The sequence below is a fragment of the Myotis nattereri genome, assembly GCF_964212035.1.
Source record: "Myotis nattereri genome assembly, chromosome: 19".
NCBI lineage: Eukaryota > Metazoa > Chordata > Mammalia > Chiroptera > Vespertilionidae > Myotis > Myotis nattereri.
Window position 1 is genome coordinate 3,773,239 of NC_138095.1, and position 22,590 is coordinate 3,795,828.

Sequence of the window (22,590 nt, forward strand, 5' to 3'; positions counted from 1 at the left end):
GGCGGGACACTCCCAGGATCTCGTTTCCTATTGGTTCGCGGGAGGAGCTGGGCGGGGAAACCCGTGACGTCTTGGTAGACAACACCTATTGGCCAATGCTCGCGCGCTCCGATTGGCTGAGCGGAAGGGGCGGCTCGTGCGCTCCGGGATAGATTCCGGCGGCGGCAGGTGAGGGAGAGGCCAGCGTTGTGGGGCCGGGGGACGCGAGCCGAGACCCGGGGCGACGCTGGGCCGGGCTCCCGGCTTCTCTGGCTGCTTCTCCAACCGAGATCCCACCCTGAGGGGCGGGACCGCGAGCCTGACGGACGTGCTTTCCGGCATCGGTGAAGCCGTACGTTTCCCCGCCCGAGCCCGGTTTCCCCGGCTGGAAACGGGGGTCGCGGTTGTACTTGGTGCTCAGCGAGCTTCAGGTCTTCTCCTGCCGACGTGACCAGTGCACGTGAAGCCTTGAATGGGGGGCCACTTTGCATTATTTTTTGAAAATCAAAATGCGCGCCCCCGAGACCCAGCCGGCGACTCGGACTGCGGTGGGGATCGCGCTTCAGTGCAGCTCCGACCCCTCGGGAGCAGCCCGCGTGTCCGGGGAAGAGTTCTTTCGGGCCCACGATCTCACTTAAGTCTCTGCCTTTAATAGTAATAAAATCGGGAAACAAGAACAGCCATTATAGCAGCTCTCAGTGATGGAGCGGGGACAAGTGCTTCCCTCGCTTTATTTAACCCCAAGCTTCCTGAGGTGGGCGCAGCTGTGCTCCCACTTAACACCGGGACCCGGGTCCAGAGCCATAGAAGCGAGTTAGCCAAGGTGACATCCCGCGGGAGCCGAAGAGCTGCGTGCGGCCCAGGTCTTTCTGGCGCGTCTGGTGACGCTGAGAGCAGCCGCCTTCTTTCTATTTCTAAGTGACGCGCTGGCAGTCGGCATTGTATGCATCTCCAGATCCGGGCGTCCACCCTCTGGCTTTCCCTTTCAGGAGCCCCCGAGCCATGTTGCCAGAAGGCCTGCTGGTGTCGGCGCCGGGGAAAGTCATCCTGCACGGAGAGCATGCCGTGGTCCATGGCAAGGTAAAGGGCCCGCCTGCACGGAGGACGGCACCCTTGTCCCCGACGCTAACCGGGAAGGGAGCTAACAGGCAGCCTCGTCGCATGGCCTGATAGTACGTCGGCAAGGAGGTCAGTCTCCCCAGCCAGGCAGGGAAAAGACAGGGCTGTGCCCACCGCAGGGCCGCTCAGCCCACTCAGAGAGCAGAGGTTGTCGACACGCCCAGCCTGGGGGTGAATCAGAGGCTTAGGCAGCGAGCTTCGGCAGAGAAGAGAGAGGTTTGAGGATTGACGGCTGGGGACCTTCACCATTTAGAGTGGGAGGATGCTAGGCCCCAGCACAGGAGTCTAAACAGGCGTCATCTCACGTAACTCTTACAACTGCCCCTGCGGCTGCACTTTATTATCCTGTTTCACCGACGTGGAGGCTGAGGCTCAGAGAGGATTGGGGGAGCTGGGAGTGAACCCAAGTCCGTCGGAGCCCACAGCTCATGCTTTTCCCACTCCTCCTTTGCCTTGATGTTCTTACCCTCGAAACATGGTCATTACGGGGCAGCCATTCCTTGGCGTGAACCTCTGAGGCTTTGCCTGGGGAAGGCAGACCTAAGTACAGTTTAACCCCTACTAGGGGGGCAGGGGCTGTGCCCAGGCTACGTGGGGAGCACGCCACGGTTGGTGAGCAGCGTCTGCCACGGCCCGGGTGGCAGTGGCCTGTGAACCAGCACGGAGTTGACGTTGTCCCCTTTTTCCTGAGACAGGAGTCGTGCCTGTTGTTGCCCACCCGCGGGCTCATTGCTTTTGCCCTATAGGTAGCACTGGCTGTGGCCTTGAACTTGAGAACGTTTCTCCGGCTTCAACCCCGCAGCAATGGGAAAGTGGGCCTCAGCTTACCAAACATTGGCGTCCAGAGGACCTGGGATGTGGCCCGGCTCCAGCTGCTGGACACCAGCTTCCTGGGTAAGTGCAGGAGGAGGAACCGGTGTGGGCGGAGCTGGGCCCTGAAGGGAGCGGATAAGACGAGGCTGGGCAGTTATTCTACGCCAGCGGTTCTCAACCTGTGGGTCGCGACCCCTTTGGCAGTTGAACAACCCTTTCACTGGGGTCGCCTAAGACCATCCTGCATATCAGATTTTACATTACGATTCATAACAGTAGCAACATGACAGTTATGAAGTAGCAACGGAAATAATTTTATGGTTGGGTCACAACATGAGGAACTGTATTTAAAGGGCCAGAAGGTTGAGAACCCTATTCTAAGCTGTTCCGAGGGAGCCAGAGCCAGTCACTCTGGGATGTTTTCTCTCTGGACCGCATATAATTAGCTTCACTTATTAATTTTTTTAAAATTCAAAAGCGCACTAGGTAGATCTGTGTGGGCTGTTGTGGACAGGTAATCAGGACCTACTCTTGAGTGGAAAAACAAGTTACACAAGGGCGGGTGCGGTGTGATTAGGAATGGCACAGGTTAAGTATCGGTGTGTAGGCAAACGCATCGGAAAGGGCTGGGAAGATATCCACCCAGCGGACAATGGTGAGTAGTTACCACTGGAGGGTCCGAAGGTCCAGGAGTGGACAAATGTTGTTTTAATGTTATTTTAACAAGGAGAATGTATTGGCATTTTACATAATAAAAAATCTCTTAAAAGTAACTTATGGTTATTATATATACAGTCAATACTGGAAGATTGCAAGTAAAAAAAAAAATCATCTATTATCACCATCCCTCATGACAACTCTTAAGCATCTTGGTGTTAATCCCTCTGGGTTATTTTCTGTAGATAGACTGATTGAGATAGGGAGATATCTTGTTTTTTAACTAAAACTGGGCAGGCCACATGACTCCTTTTTTCTTCCGTATATCAGGACTGTCTGCCGGTAAATAGAGGCCCGGGCTAATTTTTGCGAGCCGCGGGAATGCCGGGTCCACCCCGCGCAGCTAGGCGCCTTCATCTGCGGAGCCACCACTTCCCTGGGTCAGCGCGAGAGCGTGCGTCCTGATCGCAGTCTCCTCTCGGGACTGACGCCTTGTTGTCCGGAACAGTGGTTCTCGGCCAGGGTGGGCAAAGGAGACTCCCCCGGGCTTTCTCCGAAGCCGCTCCTGTGCCCACGGAATCAGCCCGCAGCAAGCACTCAGCCGCTCTGATTCTGGAGGGAGAAGGAGAAAGGGTGGAAAACCCCCATTTTCCAGTCATTTTCAAGCTCAGTCCTGCCTTGAGATTCCCTGGGAGATTCGTTGTTGCTTGTAGCAGCTCTGATGGATTCCTGGTCCTGCCCTTCTGCTGAGACTCGGTAGTGGCAGGTGTGGTGGTAGGTAGGGGACCGGCATGTGTATTTTGAAAAGGGGCTCCGCGGGGTGATCGCAGGGACTCCTCAGTGAGGAGCACTGCTTTGGATCTTGCCTCAGAAACCAGCGGTCCCGAGCACCGGACCTTGCTTTTCATGGTCACAGGGCCGCCCAGCCGGCTGGACCTGCCCCCTGAGAACTGGCTGCCGCTTCTAGGTGCCATCGGCACGGGTGGAAGCAGCCAGGCGGGATGGGACACGTCTCACCACGCCTGACTCCCTGTGTGAGCCTGGGCGCGTCACTTAACACTGAGCTGAGCTCTGTTACCTGGGAGGTGGCTGTGAGGAGCCAGCAATTAAAATTAATTAGGTAATTAATCATAATTAGGCAGTTCAGTGTCAGAGTGGGGCCTGGGGCTGTGACGCAGAGTGCAGTGCAGACACGAGGGCTTGTTTCATTTTCCCGCAAGGAGACAGGGAATCTGAGCCTTTTGGACACTGGTGTTTTCTATTCGGTTGCAGGATCCACCATTATTTTCTCTCTGTGATCTTTGGTTCCCTCCTAGTACTAGTAATACCCACAGGGACCGGTTCCTGGGCCTTTATGGGTGCCAGGCACAGAACTACGTATGCTGTGCTCCTGGAGTCCCGGCCTTCCCTGGAAGTAGGTGGTGTGATTCATCCCCATTTTATGGATGAGAACATTGAGTTTCAGGGGCCAAGTGGCTCAGGTCTTGGGGCTCAGTGACACGGAAAGGATTCAGACTCGGATCTTCCCAAAATCAAAACCCGGGCTCTTAACGAACCAGCCCGTCTCCCTCACAGAGCTCTGACATGCCTGGGCTCTCAGGACCACTGTCACTGGCCCGGCTGCCTTTAATATCATTAATCCAGTCAACACAGAGCACTTACATGCCCGCCCTGACGCTTCCTCACCGGCGCACCCGGCTCATTTCAAGTCCCAGGGAGCGGTGTGCAAAGGCGAGCTCGTCGGACTTGCTCTGCTTGCTCTGCTCCTCCGCCTCCGCGATGAAAGTGCCCGGCTCACTTGGCACCGGAAGAGAAAGTGCCTCCTGGCCGTTCCCTCCTGCCCAGGCAGGTCTCCGTATTTCGCCTTCACGGGTTTTATTGAGTGTCCTGTTCTCCTGATCATGCTCTGGGAGGGGGAGTAATGGGGAGCAGTGTGACGCAGCCTCTGGTGCTGGCTTCGTACCGTGGCTGTCAAACCCAGGCCTCTGATGCTTACGCTAGCATTCACTTTTCATGTGCATGTGTATGTTTTAAACTATTAATTGGGCGCTTCCTGTGTGCCAGAAGCTGTGCGTGCGAAGGAGTTATGTGCCTTATTTTACTTTATTTCATGACACTCTGGTGAGGAGGTGCTGTTGTTACCCCCATTTACCAAGGAGGGGCCCACGTTCAGAGGGTTAAGGCACAGGCTCAAGGCCAGGAAGCCAGTGAGCCTCCCAGTCAGGACCCGGAGCCCCCGGGCAGACGCAGCTGCGGTGCTCGGGCTGCATCCAGGTCCCGGTTGCTGTGACCAGGTGCCGTGTCCATCCAGGTCCCGGTTGCTGTGACCAGGTGCCGTGTCCATCCAGGTCCCGGTAGCTCAGACCATGAGCCGTGTGCACCCAGGTCCTGGTCGTTGTGACCAGGTGCTGTGTCCATTGAGGTCCCGGTAGCTCAGACCATGAGCCGTGTGCACCCAAGTCCCGGTTGTTGTGACCAGGTGCCGTGTCCATCCACGTCCCGGTTGCGGTGACCATGAGCTGTGTCCATCCAGGTCCCGGTTGTGGTGACCATGAGCCGTGTCCACCCAGGTCCCGGTTGCGGTGACCATGAGCCGTGTCCACCCAGGTCCCTGTCGCTGTGACCAGGTGCCGTGTCCACCCAGGTCCCGGTTGCGGTGACCAGCAGCTCTTTGTGTCCTGTTGTCCGTAAGAGCGTCCGAGTCTCACCCATGCCTATGTCCTTGTTTGCTGTGTGACAGAGCAAGGTGACATCACAGAGCAAGTGGAGAAGCTGGAGGAGGTGGCGGGCTTCCCTGAGGACTGTGCCGACCGCGAGCGTCTGGCCGTGCTGGCCTTCCTTTACCTGTACCTGTCCATCTGCCGGAAGCAGAGGTGTGTGCCTGGTCCGGCTTCCCCCCGAAATGGGGGAGGGCTCCTCTGGTTTGGGCTGCTGGACAATGCACACGCTCCCTGCCGGTTTCTGATGGCAGCTGGCAGCTGCCCCACCATGTGCCAGCCACCGTGCTGGGCACTCTTATGTGGTCTGCGTTTGCCATTCACAGCAACCCTGAGAGAGCAACTGAGACTCAGAGGTAAGGCCACTTCAGGCCACGCGGCTGGCGAGTGGTAGAGCTGGGCATTAACTCTGGTCACTTGAATCCTAACGCTGATCTTTTTTGTTTTTAATCCTCACCCGAGGATATTTTTTCCACTGATCTTTTAGAGAGAGGGAGGGGGGAGGGGGGGAGAGAGAGAGAGAGAGAGAGAGAGAGAGAGAGAGAGAGAACATCAGCACCCCAGTTGATTGCCTCCGCAACTGAGGTACGTGCCCTTGGCCGGAAATTGAACCTGTGACCCCTTGGTCTGTGGGCCGACACGCTAACTGCTGATCCAGACCAGCCAGGGCCACACCGACCTTAACCCTGCACTGCCTCCTCTGCCGCCCTCAATCCAATAGAGGCCAAGCCAGGTTCTATGCTTGGACACACCTGGTGGCTTCTCCTGAGCCGTGTCTGTGGGGCACCTTGCTCCACAGCCTCCGGGCTCCAGGGCAGCGCCCTGGTTACAGAGGGAAGCCTGTACCCACTTGTGCCCTTGGGCAAGCCCCCTCCTGGAGGTGGCAGTCCTGTGAGGGTGTCCTGTGGTAAGAGAGAGCATGGATTGAGAGTCAGGCTGCGTCGGTTCAAACCCCAGCACAGCACTGAGTGGCTTGTTGAAGTTCTTACCTATCTGAGCCTTCATTTTTTCATCTGTAAAATGGGGCAGTGATAGTACCTACCTCATAGGGTTCTTAAGAGGTTAAATGAGTTCATTTATCTGAAGGGCTTGACCTAGAGCCTGGCATGTTGCTTGGTAAGTGTTAGCTGTTAAATAATAATTACCATTATTGTTTTCTTCAGAAAACGACTGGAGGATTAGAAATATTGTACAGTTGACCCTCGAACAACCTGGGTTTGAACTGCGTGGGTCCATCCATATGTGGTCCACCTGTACGTGGGTCTTTTTCCAATAGACAGACAGCGGCCTCGGCTTCCACATTCGCGGGGACGGAGGGCAGACTTAAGTGCCCCTGACCTCACTGTTCAGGGGCCGGCTGGAGATGAAATGGTGTCGGACACACGGTTATCAGTTGTTCCCCAAACAAACCACGTAGTCATCACTATGATGTTTAGGCCCAGAACCCGAAGGGAAAGCCTCGGGGGCAGCCCTTCACTGGAGCAGCAGACGCAGCGTACGTGGGCCCTGGGTGCCAGGCGCCAGCTGAGGACGCTTCCACTTTAAGTGCCTCAGCGCTTGCAGGTTGATGCGGGATTTTCAGCTGGGAGGGGGCGTGTCCCAACCTTCTGGTCTGGTGGATGGGGCGGCCGTGTGCAGTTTGAAAGGGCAGGTTGAGTGTGACCTCTGCGTGTCCAGGGGAAGCTTCGGGGGAAGGAGACCTGAGAAGCGTCTTGCAGGACGGGCAGGAGCTCCCGGGGGAGGACGAGGTGCAGAGCTGAAGCCGTCCTGGGCAGGGGACCAGCCTGTGCTACGAGCGGGGCCATGAGGGAGGCTCGCTCGCGTGGGGAGCAGGCAGGCCTTGAGCGGGATGGTTGGTGGTTCCTGAGACACGGGAAGGGCTCTGGCGGGCCGTCCTGGCAGTTCGAATGAGTCTGTACCGCCCTGCGGTGTGTGTTTCAGCGCCCTGCCCAGCCTGGACATCGTGGTGTGGTCGGAGCTGCCCACCGGGGCCGGCTTGGGCTCCAGTGCCGCCTACTCCGTGTGTCTGGCAGCTGCCCTCCTGACCTTGTGCGAGGAGATCCCAAACCCGCTGAAGGGCGGGGAGGCCGCCAGCAGGTACTCATGGCCCTCGCCCTGCTCGCTGTCCTTCCTGTGGGCCATGACCTGAGCATGGGTTCTCTTGCCAAGAACCCACCACCCCCCTGTGAGGGTATCACGTGCCATTTTACAGAAGAAACGGGCAGTGAGGCCAAACAGCTAGTGATGGCCGCGTGGGATTTGAACCCAGGGCCGGAGCCCTTCGCCCCTACACTGAACACTTTACGTCCCCAACCCTACCTCTCACCCCCAACTTCCTCTTTGGGGTTCACGTGCCCAGGAAGAACCTGAACCCAGTTGCGGAGGGCAGCAGGGTAGATGAGGCTTTGGGCCCCTCTGCCATCAGCCCGCTGTGGGCCCGCTGCCAGGCCGCTGCGCCCCTTGACACCTGAGTGTCCTCTGCAATGGTGAGGCTGGTATTGCCAGGTCGTGACACGCTTATGAACAAAATTACAACGTGCCAAGAAGCAAGCACAGGACGTGTGCCCGTTGGGTTAGGGCCTCTGCCCGCCAGCAGGTCCTGGACCGTGTCCCCACAGAGGCGTCCTCTCTGTCACTGAGCGTCAGTGAGGCTTGTCAGCACGCTGCGGGGAGCCACTGTGACTGGGCAATACGCCTGGAGAAGCCACCTCAGCACAGAGGTGGTGCAGTGAGCCCTGGCCTCGCCCGGGAGCTGGGGATCAGACCCCAGAAGGCAGCGTGGCAGCCTCTGGTCGAGGCTTGTCCTGGGACCGATGGGACTTGAGGGAGCCCTCCCACTGGAGGGCCTGGGCACAGCTGCGTTTGCACCCAGAGCATGTTCCCTCCATGTCCGCTGCTGGGAAAGTCCTCCCTCTGCCCCCTCTTCTTCCAGGCAGTGTGGTTCAGGAGCGGGTGCTTTTGTAAAGGTCTGTTACAGTCACAGCTGCCGTCATGGCTGGCGAACACCTTGCCAGGCGCCCTGCCAGCACTCAGTACACTGCAGCTAGCCTTAGAGGAGGGGGAGTGACCGTGCTACAGATGAGCAAGGTTAGGTAATGGGCCCAGAGTCACTCAGCTGGCAGGAGGCACAGTAGGACTGTGAGAACCCAAAGCCTGGCTCTCTCCCATGCCAGGCAGGAGGGTTTCGGAGGGAAGGGAAGGGAGAGCACGTGCTTTAGCTGGGGAGGCTCCGAGCATGTTTCTCTTCTGAGTTCGAGGGCCCAAACGACTTTGCCTTTGGCCTCCACCCAGCCCAGCCCGTGGCCCCTGCCTCTCCTGCCCTGGGGACCCCCGGCCCCGCCCAGCACTGCGGTAAAGGTGAGCTTTGTGTCTTCAGGTGGCCAGCGGAGGACTTGGAAGTGATTAACAAGTGGGCCTTCCAGGGGGAGAGGGTGATTCACGGGAACCCCTCCGGAGTGGACAACGCTGTCAGCACCTGGGGTAGGTGCTGCCTCGGGCCTGCTTGCTTTATGTTTATCGTATTTAAGATTCCTGTGACACTTGTAGGTGCCTGGGGCCTGTTGGTTTGGGATGAATAGAATCATTTGGTTCTGAGAAAAGTAGCACTTTCCTGTTTTGAAGGGAATGGGAGAAATCTCAGCCTCACACCTTCAGAATGCAGATCGCAGGGGCTGGGGCTGGGGCCTGGGAAGCAACAGCTCCAGTGAAGTCCCCAGGGGTGTCCGAAGTTAAAGCTGCAGAACCATAGCTGGGCCCCTCCATTACTCATCACGGCTGTCAGAGAGGAGCTGGCAGCCCAGGGGGACGGGAGTGGCTGGGAGCCCATGGCCTGGCAGAATCTAACGTTTCTCCCAAGAGAAGTTCGGGTTTCTGACCCTCCGGTTTTTCTCTTCAGGAGGCGCGCTCCGATACCAACAAGGAAAGATCTCACCCCTAAAGAGGTACGTCCGGTGGCGCAGCGCCCTCGGCAGGGCCGTCCCGCGGGAGCTGTGTCTTTATGTAACATGCGGGGCAGGTGGCCCTGGGCTTTCCCGTCCACCGTGTGGCCCTTGCAGACCATCTCTCCTCCATGAGAAAGCCCCGCTCTTTCCTCCTCCACCTCCGCTCTTAAATCGCCCAGAGGTTAAAGGGGAGGCCGTGCATGGCTGTGCATCCACCTGCCAGGAGCTCATGTAGTTACTCATTCACTGGGCCAACAAGGATTGATACCTTCTGTGTTCCTCGGGACACTGGGAGCTAGGGATAGCAAGATGAATCTGGGGTGGGGACAGACATGCACACACAAGCCACCACGAGACCACGTGAGAGTTGCTGCGATGAAGGCAGAGCCAGGCTGGGAGCAAGAGGCGAGTTTGCGAGAGGCTCGGAACAGAGGCGGCGTTCGGCAGCTCTCGGCCTGTTTCATGTGCTGCTTTCGCCGTCCGTCCCTCTGGAGTGACTGGAAGGACAAATGCGTTCACATCTCACCTTCCTCTGCTCCGTTTGCGCTCAGAGGAAATCAGGAGCAGGGAATGCGGCGTGGGGCGGGCAGGGGCCGGTGCCCTCCATCAAGTCAGATCAAGTCGGGTGGCAATGTGTGTCCCAGGATGCTTTGCTGCCTCAGCGGCCTGTTCATGGCTGTGAGGGTGCCAGGGCTGGCTCTCAGCCTCTTTACCCAGGGCTGATTTCTTGTGGATGAGCAGCAGGCCCCAGACCCTGCCCTCGCCAGCTGGGCCACTTCATTCGTGGCTCAGTGGCCTGGAGTGACATGGGCTGCTCTCCTGCACCTCTGGGATCTTCCTGTCCCAGCCGGGTCGGCTTCCGGGAGCCACGCCTGCCTTCCTGAGGCCTGTTATCGGGTTCCTAGCCTCCCACTCTGGGCCTGGCGGCTGGCCAGTTCGTAGCGGAGCCGAGCTGTGCGGGCAGGTTGCTGAGCAGCAGCCTGGGCCCTCCCCACGCGATGCCGGCAGCATCTCCCCAGGAGCGTCTCCAGTGGTGACAACCCAACATACTTCCTGACGTTGCCACATGTGCCCTGGAGAGCAGACCCCTGGTGACGACCTGTGCTGTACACGGAGGAGGAAGCAGGGCGCTGAGCGTGGGACAGCTTCCTGTGGTTGCCGTGGAATCATGGCAGTGCAGTCGCAGGGCCCAGGCGGGGCTGGCTCTGCCGGGCCTACTAATCCGTGCGCAGCCAGAGCAAGAGCAGTTGGAGGATTCTGGGATGTCTGGGCCTGGGCCCACCCTCGGGGCTCACCTCACGGTCTATGGGAGGAGGCAGTCACGACTGTGATCTTAGGACAAAGCATCCAGAGGTTTCTCAGTGTGCCGTGGGTGACACTGAGGGTCTCGTAAGTCAGGCTGCAGATGCGGGGGTCCTGCATGGAGGCAGTGCCGTTTCATTCACCTGTGTTTCCTGAGAGCCAGTTACGTCCTAAGCCCTGAACTAGGCCCCCGGGAGAGCAAGCCAGTGAAGACTGGGCCTGTGCAGTCTCCCGGAGGGAATCGGGAGATGAGGGCCAGGTGTTTCTAGCGCAGGAGGAGGCGGGAGAGGCCCGAGGCTGCTCAGGGGCCGTTGGTGGTGTGGGGGATAGAGGCTCGGGTCCGGGGGCCCGGGTGTGGGTCCAGCTCTGCACTTGCTAGCCAGGTGCCCTTGGCTGCGTCGTCTCCGGAGGCCTTCCTCCCCTGTTCATACAGCGGCTCCTGAGCATGGATCAGGAGCAGTGTCTGTAAAGCTCTTAGCTCTTTGCTGACCCAATTTACTTACTTGCTCCACAAGTTACTGAGCAACTGCTGGGGGCTGGCACTGGGCCCCGGCAGGGCACAGAAGGCCCTGCCTTCATGGGACTCACGTTTCGTGGGAGGAGACGGCCCAGAAGCACCTTGCTCTTTAAGAGCAGGTTGCACAGTCCCAGGTGCCTTTGGGAAACAGCAGGGCAGGGGCTCAAGGTGGAGGGAGCTCGTTGGAGGAGGTGATCAGTGGAGGCTTCTGATGAAATGATGTCTGAGCAGATGCCTGAATAAAATACAAGAGTGAGTCACGAAGCTGTCGAGGACGGAGGCCAGTCCCTGGCAGAGGAAACACAAATGCAAAGGCCCTGAGGCAGAAAGGAGGGAGCCTGGCATAGTGAGCAGCAGCTGGGAGGCCAGGATGGCTCCGGGTGGCAACCAGGGAGGGCAGAGATGAGATGAGATGAGGCTGGGGAGGTGGCCAGGCCAGGTGCACACAAGCACTTACAGGGCATAGCCCCGGGTGGTCGTCACAGGAATTCATAGGAGCCCTGAGTTTTGTAGGGCTGGCAAGAGGCCCATTGCTAGAGGACTTCTCTAAGATAAAGAGGCCGTACCCAAATGCCCCCCGCCCGATGGATGGGAACACAGCAAACCTACCTCCTCTGCTGGCTGCAGGGCGCGTGGTGAGCAAATGGCGCTGCTCTGAGAGGCAGAGAGGCCGGACCGCGTTAATCCCGCCGGTGGCTTACAGAGGAGCCCTTCCGCCTCAAACCACGCATGGTGCTTCTCCATAAAGAAATGCACTGTCTGCCAGTGGATCAAGATGCGGCCTCCCAGAACGCTGCCCTTTTGAGGAACGGCTTGTCTTTAAAGGGAAGAGAAGAGCCAAATAGAATGTTCATCTTTTGTCAAGTTAAAAAAAAAAGAAAGCTGGCCTCCAAGGCCGAGAATCGATATTAATTTCATGGGCTTATGGGCGGTGAGAGCAAGCAGGTTCTGGCAGCCTCTCCCAGCCCTGCTGGGTTTTACAGCCCGGAGCCGTGAAAAGGAGAGAGGAGGGCACTGAGGGGTCTGCCCTCGCCAGCTGTCCGAGCCAGAGCCGTCCGAATCCTCCACCCTCCGTCCCCCAGCAGCGCTCCGCAAGGCGGGCTGGGATGACAGGAAACGAGGGCTGAGCACCGAAGACAGCCAACCACAAGGACTGTGGCTTTAGGAGGGGTACCAAGCTCAGAGGGCAGGTGACGACAACAGGGCCACGCTGGAGAGCCAGCTTCCTGGGCCTCCCTGACTCCCTCCTGGCACATCTGGTGTTGGAGCCGGGCAAGAGTGGGCTCACACGCTGGGAACCCGACTCCCCACAGCCTGCCCTCCCTCGGGTTCCTGTGTGGACCGACCCAGCTGCATGGCCTCTTCCCTCCCTGCATCCCCGCTGAGCAGAGCAACCCACCTGGGACCTGTTGCTTTCCTTCCTGACCCCCAGCACCCTGCACTCCAGCTCCCGGAGTGCGCGCTTGGCGGAAACTCGGCCCCTTCTAGTGCTCGTCCCTGGGGAGACTGAACTTCTGACTCCCCGATGTGCCGTGCTCTGCCTGGCACATAGAGGGGCCCAGAGCTGAGGGAGGGAGGGAGGGAGGGAGGGAGGGATGGCCTGTCCAGGGCTGAAGCGAAGGTGCAGCTGTGGTTGGAGCCAGTGCTTCCCTGACCTGATGTCACTCCTGGGCCTCCGCCTCCCCTCTGTGTGGAGCGGGTGGAGCCCCAGGTTGCCCCTGCCCTGACCCAGCTCATCCGTCCTGGGTTCACTGGACCCTCTGCCCGCAGGCCCCCAGCTCTGAGGATCCTCCTGACACACACCAGAGTCCCTCGCAGCACCAAGGCCCTGGTGCTCGGCGTCAGGAACAGGCTGCTCAAGGTGCTTCTGGTTCCACCCTGGGCGGGTGTCCAGCAGGTGGTGCTCATGGGCTGGCCTCCCTCTGCCTCGTGGTTAATGGGGGCGGGGGGGGGGGGGGGGCGGGGCGGGGGGGGGGAGATGGAGTCGGGGCTTGGGAAGGAGTTTTGGCAGGAAAGGAGGTGCTGTCTGTTCCCGCTCCAGCTGGGAGGCGGGGCAGGATCTCCCGTCATGCTGGCTTTGCAGCGAGAATCTCCTGCCTCTGTTGGGCATCTGGGCAAGGCAGAGGAGAGGAGGTTTCCTCAGAGGGGGGCAATGGGACCCCTCCTCTCCCACACACTGCCCCCCCCCACCCCCGCTTGCCGGGCAGCTGTCCAGGGCCCACCCAGAGGCCTCACCGGCCCTTGTTTCCTTTGCCTCCAGTTCCCAGAGATCGTGGCCCCCCTCCTGACCTCCATGGACGCCATTTCCCTGGCATGCGAGCGGGTCCTGGGAGAGATGGCGGCGGCCCCAGCCCCGGAGCACTACCTGGTGCTGGAGGTAAGAACCTGTCTGCGGGACCGGGTCCCTCACCCACCCCACTGCCTAAGGCCGGGGCTCCCCATCTGACTGAGCTCCGAATCCCCAGGGGTCAGGCCTGAGCTCAGGATCCTGCGTGTGCACATGTGAACAGCCGTGCCCTATCTGATTCCCATGAGGCGGGAGTAAGCGAGTGAGAGAATACACGGAACGCGCTCCGCAGTGCGGTGTGGGCTGGGTTACGGAACGCGCTCCGGATGGATGTTTCTGACCGTCTTCCATGGGCCCAGGAGAGCTCCCTTGGCCACCCCTTCCTCCTACTTTTCTTAACTGCATGTGTTCACTCAGTAATTAGGACCTGCATGCCTTGGGTCAGGCATAGTTTGCTATTGTTCTTTCATCGTCATTGTCCCAGCCCGCCACCCTTTGCATAATTCCAGTGTAGAGGTTGAGACCGCACGCTTTGGATTTAATTAGACTCGGGTCTGAATCCGGGCCCCACCCCCTGCAGTGTCTTAAGAATGCAGTGAGGTCTCCTGGGTGATGCGCAAGGACAATGCCTGATGAGCCACCAGCTCAGTCAGCCAGAGGGCCTGGCCTCATCGTCAGGCACGGTCCATCTGGCCTGGTGCCTGTGGGCTGGCAGTAAAAAGCCATCTGGCTTCCCTGCAAGAATCACAGGACTGGGCAGCCCCAGCCGACCTGGCTGTGCAGCAGCAGTCAGCTACAGATGCAGAAGGGCCCCGTGGTGCCCACTTCTCCGCAGTCCCCACCACTCCCTAAGTCTTGCCCACAGCCACCACCGTCTGCCTGGTGCCGCCCTGTCCTGCTGTAAGCATTGGAGTCTGCAGCCCTGGAGTGAATGGGGGCTGCTACTCTATAAGTCTTTTCAGAAGTGATTTCTCACTGATCCCTACGACAGCCTACCTGTGGAGTAGGCATGTTGCCCCCGTTTAGAGGCATGAAAATGGAGGCCTGAAGGGAGCGACTTCCTCCGAGGTTTTCAGCTGGTGAGTGGCTGAGCCCGGGGTCAAATGGATTTATTTCTTTAGCCAGCACACGTTTGATGAGCACCTTCTACAGGCCAGGCACAGGGACACACCTGCCTGCTGCGCGTTTGCCCTCATTCCGGCCTGTGCCTGGCTGGCTCCATTCCTCTCACGTAGAGGGGAGGGGACAGTCCTCCCGAGCAGGAAATTAATAATGATAGAGCACTGCCTGCGATACGCCCTGCCGAGGCCCTGGAGAGCGCCCGGAACAGCACGTTGATTAGACATCGCGTGTATTTTTGGCTGTGGCAGCGCTGAAACGTGTAGCACGGCTCCCGGACAGCTTTGCGCTCAAACCAGCGAGCTGTTCTCCTGTGTCACAACCTGTCATCCAGTCCTTGACAGATTTTGGACCAGAATGTGACAGGTGCCTGGAACCTGCCTCAGCAACGTGACACCTGGTGCTCAGGCTCAGAGAGAGGCCCCATGAGTCTTCCCTCACAGCCAGCCCTCAGGCCACTGAGACACCCGCGGCCACCAGCCCTCACACCTGTCCGCCTCTTTGTCCCAGTGCTGGGGGGTGAGGCGGGCTGCACAGACGGCTGGTGATGGGCAGTCTCCATGGCTCACAGGCGCTCCTAGGACCCTGGAGCAGAGCTGTGACCCGAGCCACGCACTGCGAGGGGGCGCAGCAGGAATGCGCAGGCACGTGCGAGGCGGGGCAGGTAGACATGAGCTGCGTCAGGCAGGCCCGGCCTGGTGCCGGCTCGGTGCCTGACGAGCTCAGTGACCTTAGGCAAGGCACTTTCCTCCCTGAGCCTCAGTGTGCCCCTCGTACAGCGGGGGTGGTGGCACTGTAACAACAACAGCGCTAATGGCTGCTGGTGCTTGCTGAGAGCCTCAGGCCAGGTGTTGTATGGAAGGCTCTCCTCATTTTATCCTCACGCGTGAGGCACACCCTCCTCCCATCCGGTTACAGAGGGCAGGCTGGGGCTCAGTGAGAGGCCGCGGCCCAGGACACACGACGCTGAAGCGGCAGAGCGCTGACTCTCACAGCCCGGCCGCCTGACTCCAGCTCCCACATCCTAACCTCCCCGGGCAAGGAGCTGGGTGCTCCTTCTCACAGCCCAGCATCCCAGCACCCTGCGTGCTTGTCAGACACTCCTGGAGTAAGTGAAGCGCAGTGACAGGATGCCTGGGCGTGGTCGCTGTTAGTTTTGTTGCTTCCTCAGCCTGCATCTCATTGGATCTTCGGGAGAAGGAGTTCTGTTATGCATAGTCAAGGAAAGCTGAACTGTTTCCCCCACTTGTGTGTGGTCTTTCTTGAGACGTCTATAAGTGACAGAATCCGTCTCAAGCAGGCTTTCGCAGAGACGGAATTTATTGGCTCATAACTGAGAGCACCAGAGGGGCAGCTTCAGGCACAGCTGGATCCAGGGGCTAAACAGCCTCGTCTGAAATCTGTCTCCCGTGCAACCCCTGACCGTGTGTGCAGCGCAGTCACTCTGGTGGCCTCCCTCTGAAGTCAGCCAGTTTAAGCAGTTCCAGTGGAAAGAGCGAGAAAACCTGGAGAGGGCCCTGTTTGGCCCACGTGCCTGACCAGTCACCATGGCCAGAGGTGTCACCAGGCTGGGGACATGTGTTCACTACCAGCTCCATCCCAGCCCCAGGGTAGTCCTTCAGGAAGGAGGGGCCCTTCGTACCAGCAGAGAGGGGCCTTGTGCTGGTAGTCACAGCCATTTGCTGCCTCAAACCGGTGTTCTATCAGATGGACGGGGCGGGCACAGGCCCCGGCCTCAGGCAGGCCAAATGGGAACAGACTGAATCTTCGCCTCCAGGAGCTGATCGATATGAACCAGCACCACCTGAACGCCCTGGGTGTGGGCCACACCTCACTGGACCAGCTCTGCCAGCTGACCATGGCCCGGGGGCTGCACAGCAAGCTCACTGGTGCTGGCGGCGGTGGTTGTGGCATCACTCTCCTCAGGCCAGGTACCGGGCGGGCAGGGCTCACAAAGGTTCTGCCTGGGCATTTCCCTTGGGAGGAGGAGGAAGCCTGTAAACGAGTCTTACCTCTGCTGTGTGGCCTTGAGCAAGTTAACTAACCTCTCTGGGCCTTTGTTGTCACATTGGTCAACTAAGGATGCTAATATCTAGTTAATAAGATTGCAGAAGCGGGGGGGGCGGGGGTGCATTTAGAGAGCCTGGCACAGGGCTGGGCTCCTGGAGGTTAGTCAACAACACAGCAAACATGACAAGGCCAGGTCTCTGCGACTCGAAAGTCCACCTTTTTCTTGAATGGGGCAGATGTTCTCCAAGAGGGCAGCTGGTTGTGAGGTGACCTGCCGTTTTCCCTCCCCTCAGACCTGGAGGGCCCAGAGGTGGAGGCCACGAAGCAGGCGCTGACCGACTGTGGGTTTGACTGCTGGGAAACCAGCATCGGTGCCCCTGGCATCTCCATCCACTCGGCCGCCTCCCTGGACGCCCCCATCCGGCAAGCCCTGGATGGCCTCTGAGATGAAACACGCCGTTGCAGCCTGCCAAGAAGCCCCTGCCTGGATTATTCTGGGGCTTTAGTTGGCCTCTGTGCCGGCCAGAGGGCGCCCAGCTCCTGACGCTGACAGGCCTTGGTGACGTCTCTTCCATTGGCTGTGTCTACAGAACCACCAGTGGGGCCTGGAGCCTGCCATGGGCTGGGCTGCCCGGAAGACATGGTCTGCGAGCTGCGTTCTCCAGCCGGCTGGGCAGAGGGCTGTGCACGGGTCTCTGGGACTGCAGACCTGAGACGTGAGGTGTTCTTTCTTGTCCTCCCTGAGGCTCCCCAGACCCTCTGCTTTCCCCTCCAACTCCCTGGCTGACCTGGCGAAAAGCTCAGGTGCAGGGGTCTGGTTCCCGGGGCAGCGTGCCTTCTCCCTCCTTCACCTCTGCACTTCCTTCTGTGTCTCAGGGCCAGGCCCGCCTCCAGGAAGCCTTCCCAGACCCCTGGCCGGTGACCCTCCCTTCACACCTTCAGTCTTTTAAAACCATCAGCACTTTGCGTGGCTCTTCTCTCCAGCTAGATGGTGGGCTCCCCTAGGGAGTGTCCAGGTGGCGGTCTTTGCCTTCTGTCCTGTGGCCCAAGGGTTGACCCAAGGCAGGGTCAACGCCCAGTTTCCTCCCCTGTACCCGAGGGTTTGCAGAAAAGATGGCAAATGGGGAATAAAAAGATCTTGAGTGAACGGTGCTTCCCTCTGCGTCCGAAGAAAGGATGAGGGCCTGGGAGTCGCCAGCCCACCCACACCTGCACCTGCTTCCTGTCCCGTCCCTCCTGCAGCTACTTCCCCGCGGAGTCCTCAGGAGTGAAAGGGGGAAGGGCGCTGGTCCCGTGGTTGGCTGCCTTGGGGATGGGGCGGGGGTTCCCAGATGGCCCTGGTCGTCCAGGGATGGGCAGGACACTAGGCTCTTTGCCCACCAGCACAGCTCCCGTCTGCGTTTCCAAAAAGGGGAAGTTTAAGCTTCTTCGCTCCTAGAATCATGAGCACCCACTAATTCACAGACTTCTGTAAGCGTTGGAAACAAGCTGCTGTGGGCCTGCAGTATTCCTTTCTTTCTGAGATTATCTGTATGGATGGGAAGAAACACTCACGGGCTTAGAGCCCCGTGCCCGGCACCTGCCTGGCCAGATCTGAATTTTGTATTGCGTCAGGCTCTTTCTGGAATGGCACCATCCATCGAAACCCGTGTAGCTAGCACATCGCCAACAGAAGCTCCAGGAGTCCCCGGCCTGAGAGATGGACTCAAGGCAGGAAGGTGGGGGCTAGGGCAAGGGTTTCAGGATTTGGTTAAAATGGCTGTGCACTTCTGCCCTTGGCCACTAGAGGGCAGATGGCGCCTTTCCCAGCGTCTTCACGGAGGGTAATGGGAGCTGGCCGGCCCCAGCTTAACTTGTAACAATGGCCCCGTCATCACTGCTGAGGAGTTCCTTGCCCCTACCCTTTAGAACAGTGCGTCAAACAATATGCATACTGAGCCCTTATCCTGTGCTGGGCACTGTTATCTACCCCAGCTTGGGATTATAATTGCTAGTCTCAGCTCCATTTTACAGATCAGGACACTGAAGCTCAGAGAGGCTGAGTAACTCACCCAAGGCCACACAGCTAATCAGCATCAGAGGAAGGATTCCAGCTCAGACTCTCTGACTCCAGCACCTTCCTCAGCCCCTGTGTGCTTCTGCCTGGACGCAGGTTTGTGGCGATTTCTTGGTTTCTATACTCGGGCTCCTTGTTTCCTCTCGCTTCTGATACACTTAGAGTGGGTCGTGGCCTGGGTGTTTTTGAAAGTTCCCAGGTGATTTGAAGGAGCAGCCAGAGCTGACAGGTGTTTTCTTGGGGATGGTGCTGGTTGACAGTGTTTCCAGCCTGAAGGAGGGTCTGGGAGCCTCCCCAGGGCTCCCATAGGTGCCCATAGCAGGTGTAGGATCTAGGGGAGGGTTCCACAGGCCTCGGAACCTACCTACTCACTAAAACCCTCCCTCTTCCTGACTCACGGGACTGGGTGTCAGTCCTCGGGCAGAGGCCAGCTCATTACCCTCGCCCCATAGAGCAGCCACCTGCATGCCTTGGCCAGCACAGCCTCTCACTCTCGCCACTGCCTCTGGCCGCCCATGGGCCACCTGTCTTTGAAGTACATTTGTAGACAGTTTGCATTTCCAGCATCACCCCTTCCATTGTCTGCCTCGGTGGCGGTTACTCCCATGAATGTCTGGCCCCAACCACAGATATTCTGATTTAACTAATCTCAGCGGGACTCCTGGCTTCCCAGTGATTCTAATGTGCAGCCAGGGCTGAGGACACCGGACTAGGTGACTCCCAGGGTCATTTCTGCATGTCATGGTGCTTGAGGGCTCACTCTGCTTGGGTTCCCATTCATCTCTGCCACCCATGAGCCATGTGACCTGGGCATGCCAGTCCACCCCTGGAGGCGGAAGTCTCTACATAGAGAATCTGGAAATAATGACAATGCCCACCATATCGAGGTTTCATGAAGACTGGTTGAGAAAAGGCACGTAGTGAGTACTCAAGAGCTGCTCCTTGTGACTGCCTGTGCTGAAGCGGTGGATATCTCTGAGAGCCCAGGACGGTCAGGATGTGCACAGAGCTGGGGCAGCACCAGCCGGTTTAGCTAATCCCCAGGGTCAACATTCGAGAAACACAGCTAATGCTGACTGGCTTCCAGCCTCCCGGCTTCCTCTCCCAAGAGGCGAGCGCATAGCCCCCATGCCCTCTGCCAGCTGGAGGACAGCAGCGCCTCAGCTCAGCGTCCGGAGCCGCGCCCAGCCTCTGCAGCCAGTTGTGGGTTTAGCACCCACCTCACAGCCTGCGTGCTCAGATTTTCCCCGGCTGGCAGAGGCCTCAGGTCAGGAGACGAGCAAATACCCTGACTCAGACCGAACAGCAGCTCCTGTTGTCACGCCGATGTTCTTTCTGGCCGTGAGGACTTCTCCCCGAGAACGTCCCCCGTTCCGATTGGCGACGGGAGGCAGGTGAGCAGGCATGGCCACGGCCAGCCCTTCCAGGCACCCAGCTCATCGTGGACCAGCTCCTTGGCTGTCTCGTAGCCCCTGCTGTATGCAGGTCCAGTCATTGTCTTAGTGGGGAAACTGAGGCCCAGAGATGTTAGCAACATGCCTGTTATATGTTCTGATGTGTAATGGCCAGACCATCATCACATTTCCCCGTAAGTGTCCCCAGAATGTCCAGAACCTTGTATCTGGCTGTTATGGTCCTAAATCCCCTTTTCATCTAGCACAGCAGCCCCTACATACATGCACATGCACAGCACACATCTTTTCTCCCCGCTACGTGGCTTCCTCAGGAGACCTGGCCGGTCCTGCAGGACGTGCCGTCTTCTGCATTGACCGCTCGGTCACACCTTCCCTGCAGCTTTGTCAGCTCCTGAAGGGCTAACAGCCAACCGTCCTGAGCGCCTGCTTCCCTGCCCCCCATGGCGCCGAATGCCTTATCCCCGTGACCTCAGTTCAGTGAGATGAGTATCATTCTGATGCCCATTCTGTTGATCAGTAAACTGAGGCCCAGGGAAAGGAAGGGGCTTGCCTAAGGTCACAAGGCAAGTAAGCAGCAGAGTGAGATCTGAACCCAGGTCTGTGTGACCTCAGAGCCCCGCTCGCAGTCACTGTTGTGTGCTACCTGGGAGATGCCTGGTGACTCCAACGTCCCTGCCCAGTGGTCATCATTAAGTTGTCACACCCATCCCCATGGCGCCTGCCCAGCACACCCTCGTGCCCCCTCGTCCTCATTGCTGCCCACACATTGGACCCCGTGGCTCTGCCAGCACAACAAATGGGAAAACTGACGGCTGAAGATCACAAACTGAAAAAAAATTAAAAAGCAAAACAAACAAAATAAATAAACTAATAATAATAAAAAGATCAGAAACTGCCCTGGCCGTCGTCTCCCCACTTCAGAGGAAAGCCTGGTGCTGGGTCGAACAAGCACCACACTCCCTTCTCCAGGCTGAAGCGGACAAGCGCAGCAGTCTCCCAGTGAGCCAGACGATGTCCCAGTGCTTGTAGTTAGAATCCAAAAGCATCGGGTGGGAGGACCCTCAGAGATCGCACAGGCCCAGTCTCATTCGCTGCTGGGGAAACCTAGGCCCAGAGAGGGCAAGATGCCTGCCTAAGGCCACAGCAGCCCCTGGCACAGGGCACTGCTCAGAGGCCCGTCAGGGTTGGCTTCTGCACCTGCTGGCTGCGTGGCCTGGAGCAGGGGATTCCCTCCGGGCCTCGGTTTCCTCACGTAAAATGCCAGGCAGCGTGCTAAACACGCCAGGCGTTGGCACATTTAACGCCCGTAAAAGCTCTGGTGCAGGTCGGACAGAACCGCAGTCCCTTATCTGAAACGAGGCCAGCTGGGATTTGGAATCCAGCAGATTGCAGTTTTAGGGACAGACACCCTATGCTCCGTCCCTCGTGGCGTCTGGGGCAGCACCACCCCAGACTCTGCAGTGAGAGGTATAAAGAGCAGAGATTGTACCTAATGCCAGCCTGTGTTGCTTCTGCCAAACGCGCCTGATGCCCGGCTTCTGGGTGTCAGCGTCCTAGACCAAGGGCCTGAGTGCTTCTCCCGTTTTGCAGAGAAGCAGAGATGCTGCTCCGAGAAGCCCAGTGGTTCGTCCAAGGCCACAGAGCTGAGAGGGGTGCAGCCCAGACTTGAGCCCCAGCCAGCAGGCTGGACACGCCCTCCCGCGCTGTGGGGCCTGGCAGGGCCTGTCTTTGCCCATCGGGTGGGAAGGCTCTGCTCCAGCCATGTGGGGCTGGACGCTGTCCTACACGGTGCAGGCTGCAGGCAGGGGCTCCAGGCCCTGGGTGCACCGGCTCAAACTGGTAAGTCAAACCAGAAGCGGCTCTTACTCATTTTTTCCAACCGTAATACTTGTGATGTGACAGGACTGTAGGGAAATGGCCCAGTGATGGCCCCGCTCTGGGACCCTCTTGGGGATCAGCTTCTTTCTGGAAACGGGCAGGAATTGGGGGTGGGTGGGCACGGCCTGGGAGAGAGAAGGGCCATCCCTCCATTCCCTCCAAGCAGCCAGGAGGGGTGGTGAGGCTCTAACACATCACTTTTCACCATGTTCATGGGCTGACGGGGCGGCCTCCTAATTACACACACACACACACACACACACACACACACACACACACACACACACGAGAAGAACCTGAATGGGCCTCTTTCACAGGATGCTCTGCCCTCCCTCCCCCCATGCTTGGGAGATTAGCTGGGTCTGTTCTCACACAATGTTTAAATCTGATAAGGAAAACATCCATTTCCAGGCATTTGCATAATGTACTGGCTGAGGCCAAGGTATCCCCTGAACGCTGCCAGCACAGGAGCTTTGCTGGGATGCACGCGGCCTCCTGGGGCCTCCTGGGCGTCCTCCCCACCCAGAGAGGAGCTGCAGTCGCCCGCGACTGCCAAAGCCTGCAGCAGATCCCGGCTCCTCAGCGCCCGCTCACTGCTCCTTCAGCAGCTACTAAATGTGCGGCCGCTACAGGCCAGGAACACGCTGCCCTGGGGGGGGGCGGGGGGTGACTGACTCTCCCTCGTGGGCTCGCTGGCCTGTGCTCGGGGTGCGTCTCCATGCTTTCTCTCCACCTGCACCCACACAGCCTGTGGGACGCATGGCGAGCCCCATTTGACAG

General features: G+C 58.7%; 1 protein-coding gene across 4 annotated transcripts; it reads left to right on the forward strand.

Moving 5' to 3' along the window:
* Positions 1–142: 142 nt before the first annotated feature.
* Positions 143–20,749, forward strand: MVK (mevalonate kinase). Of its 4 annotated transcripts, none has more exons than XM_081113769.1 (11): positions 152–168; positions 969–1,059; positions 1,845–1,992; positions 5,309–5,441; positions 7,227–7,382; positions 8,662–8,765; positions 9,181–9,226; positions 12,816–12,906; positions 13,306–13,422; positions 16,229–16,382; positions 16,755–20,749. In XM_081113769.1, the coding sequence occupies exons 2-11, from the start codon at positions 982–984 to the stop codon at positions 16,904–16,906; spliced, it is 1,179 nt and encodes a 392-aa protein (XP_080969895.1). In that variant the 5' UTR covers positions 152–168; positions 969–981; the 3' UTR covers positions 16,907–20,749. The 4 variants fall into 4 exon arrangements, with proteins under 4 accessions (XP_080969893.1, XP_080969895.1, XP_080969892.1 ...); XM_081113766.1 differs by having other exon boundaries at positions 158–331; XM_081113767.1 differs by lacking the exon at positions 5,309–5,441 and having other exon boundaries at positions 143–168; positions 1,901–1,992.
* Positions 20,750–22,590: the final 1,841 nt, after the last annotated feature.

Coding starts and splice junctions, on each gene's coding strand:
- MVK (XM_081113769.1), top strand. CDS start 982: ATGTTGCCAGAAGGCCTGCTGGTGTCGGCGCCGGGGAAAGTCATCCTG. Junction 1,993..5,308: donor GCTGGACACCAGCTTCCTGG/GTAAGTGCAGGA, acceptor GCTGTGTGACAG/AGCAAGGTGACATCACAGAG. Junction 13,423..16,228: donor AGCACTACCTGGTGCTGGAG/GTAAGAACCTGT, acceptor CTTCGCCTCCAG/GAGCTGATCGATATGAACCA.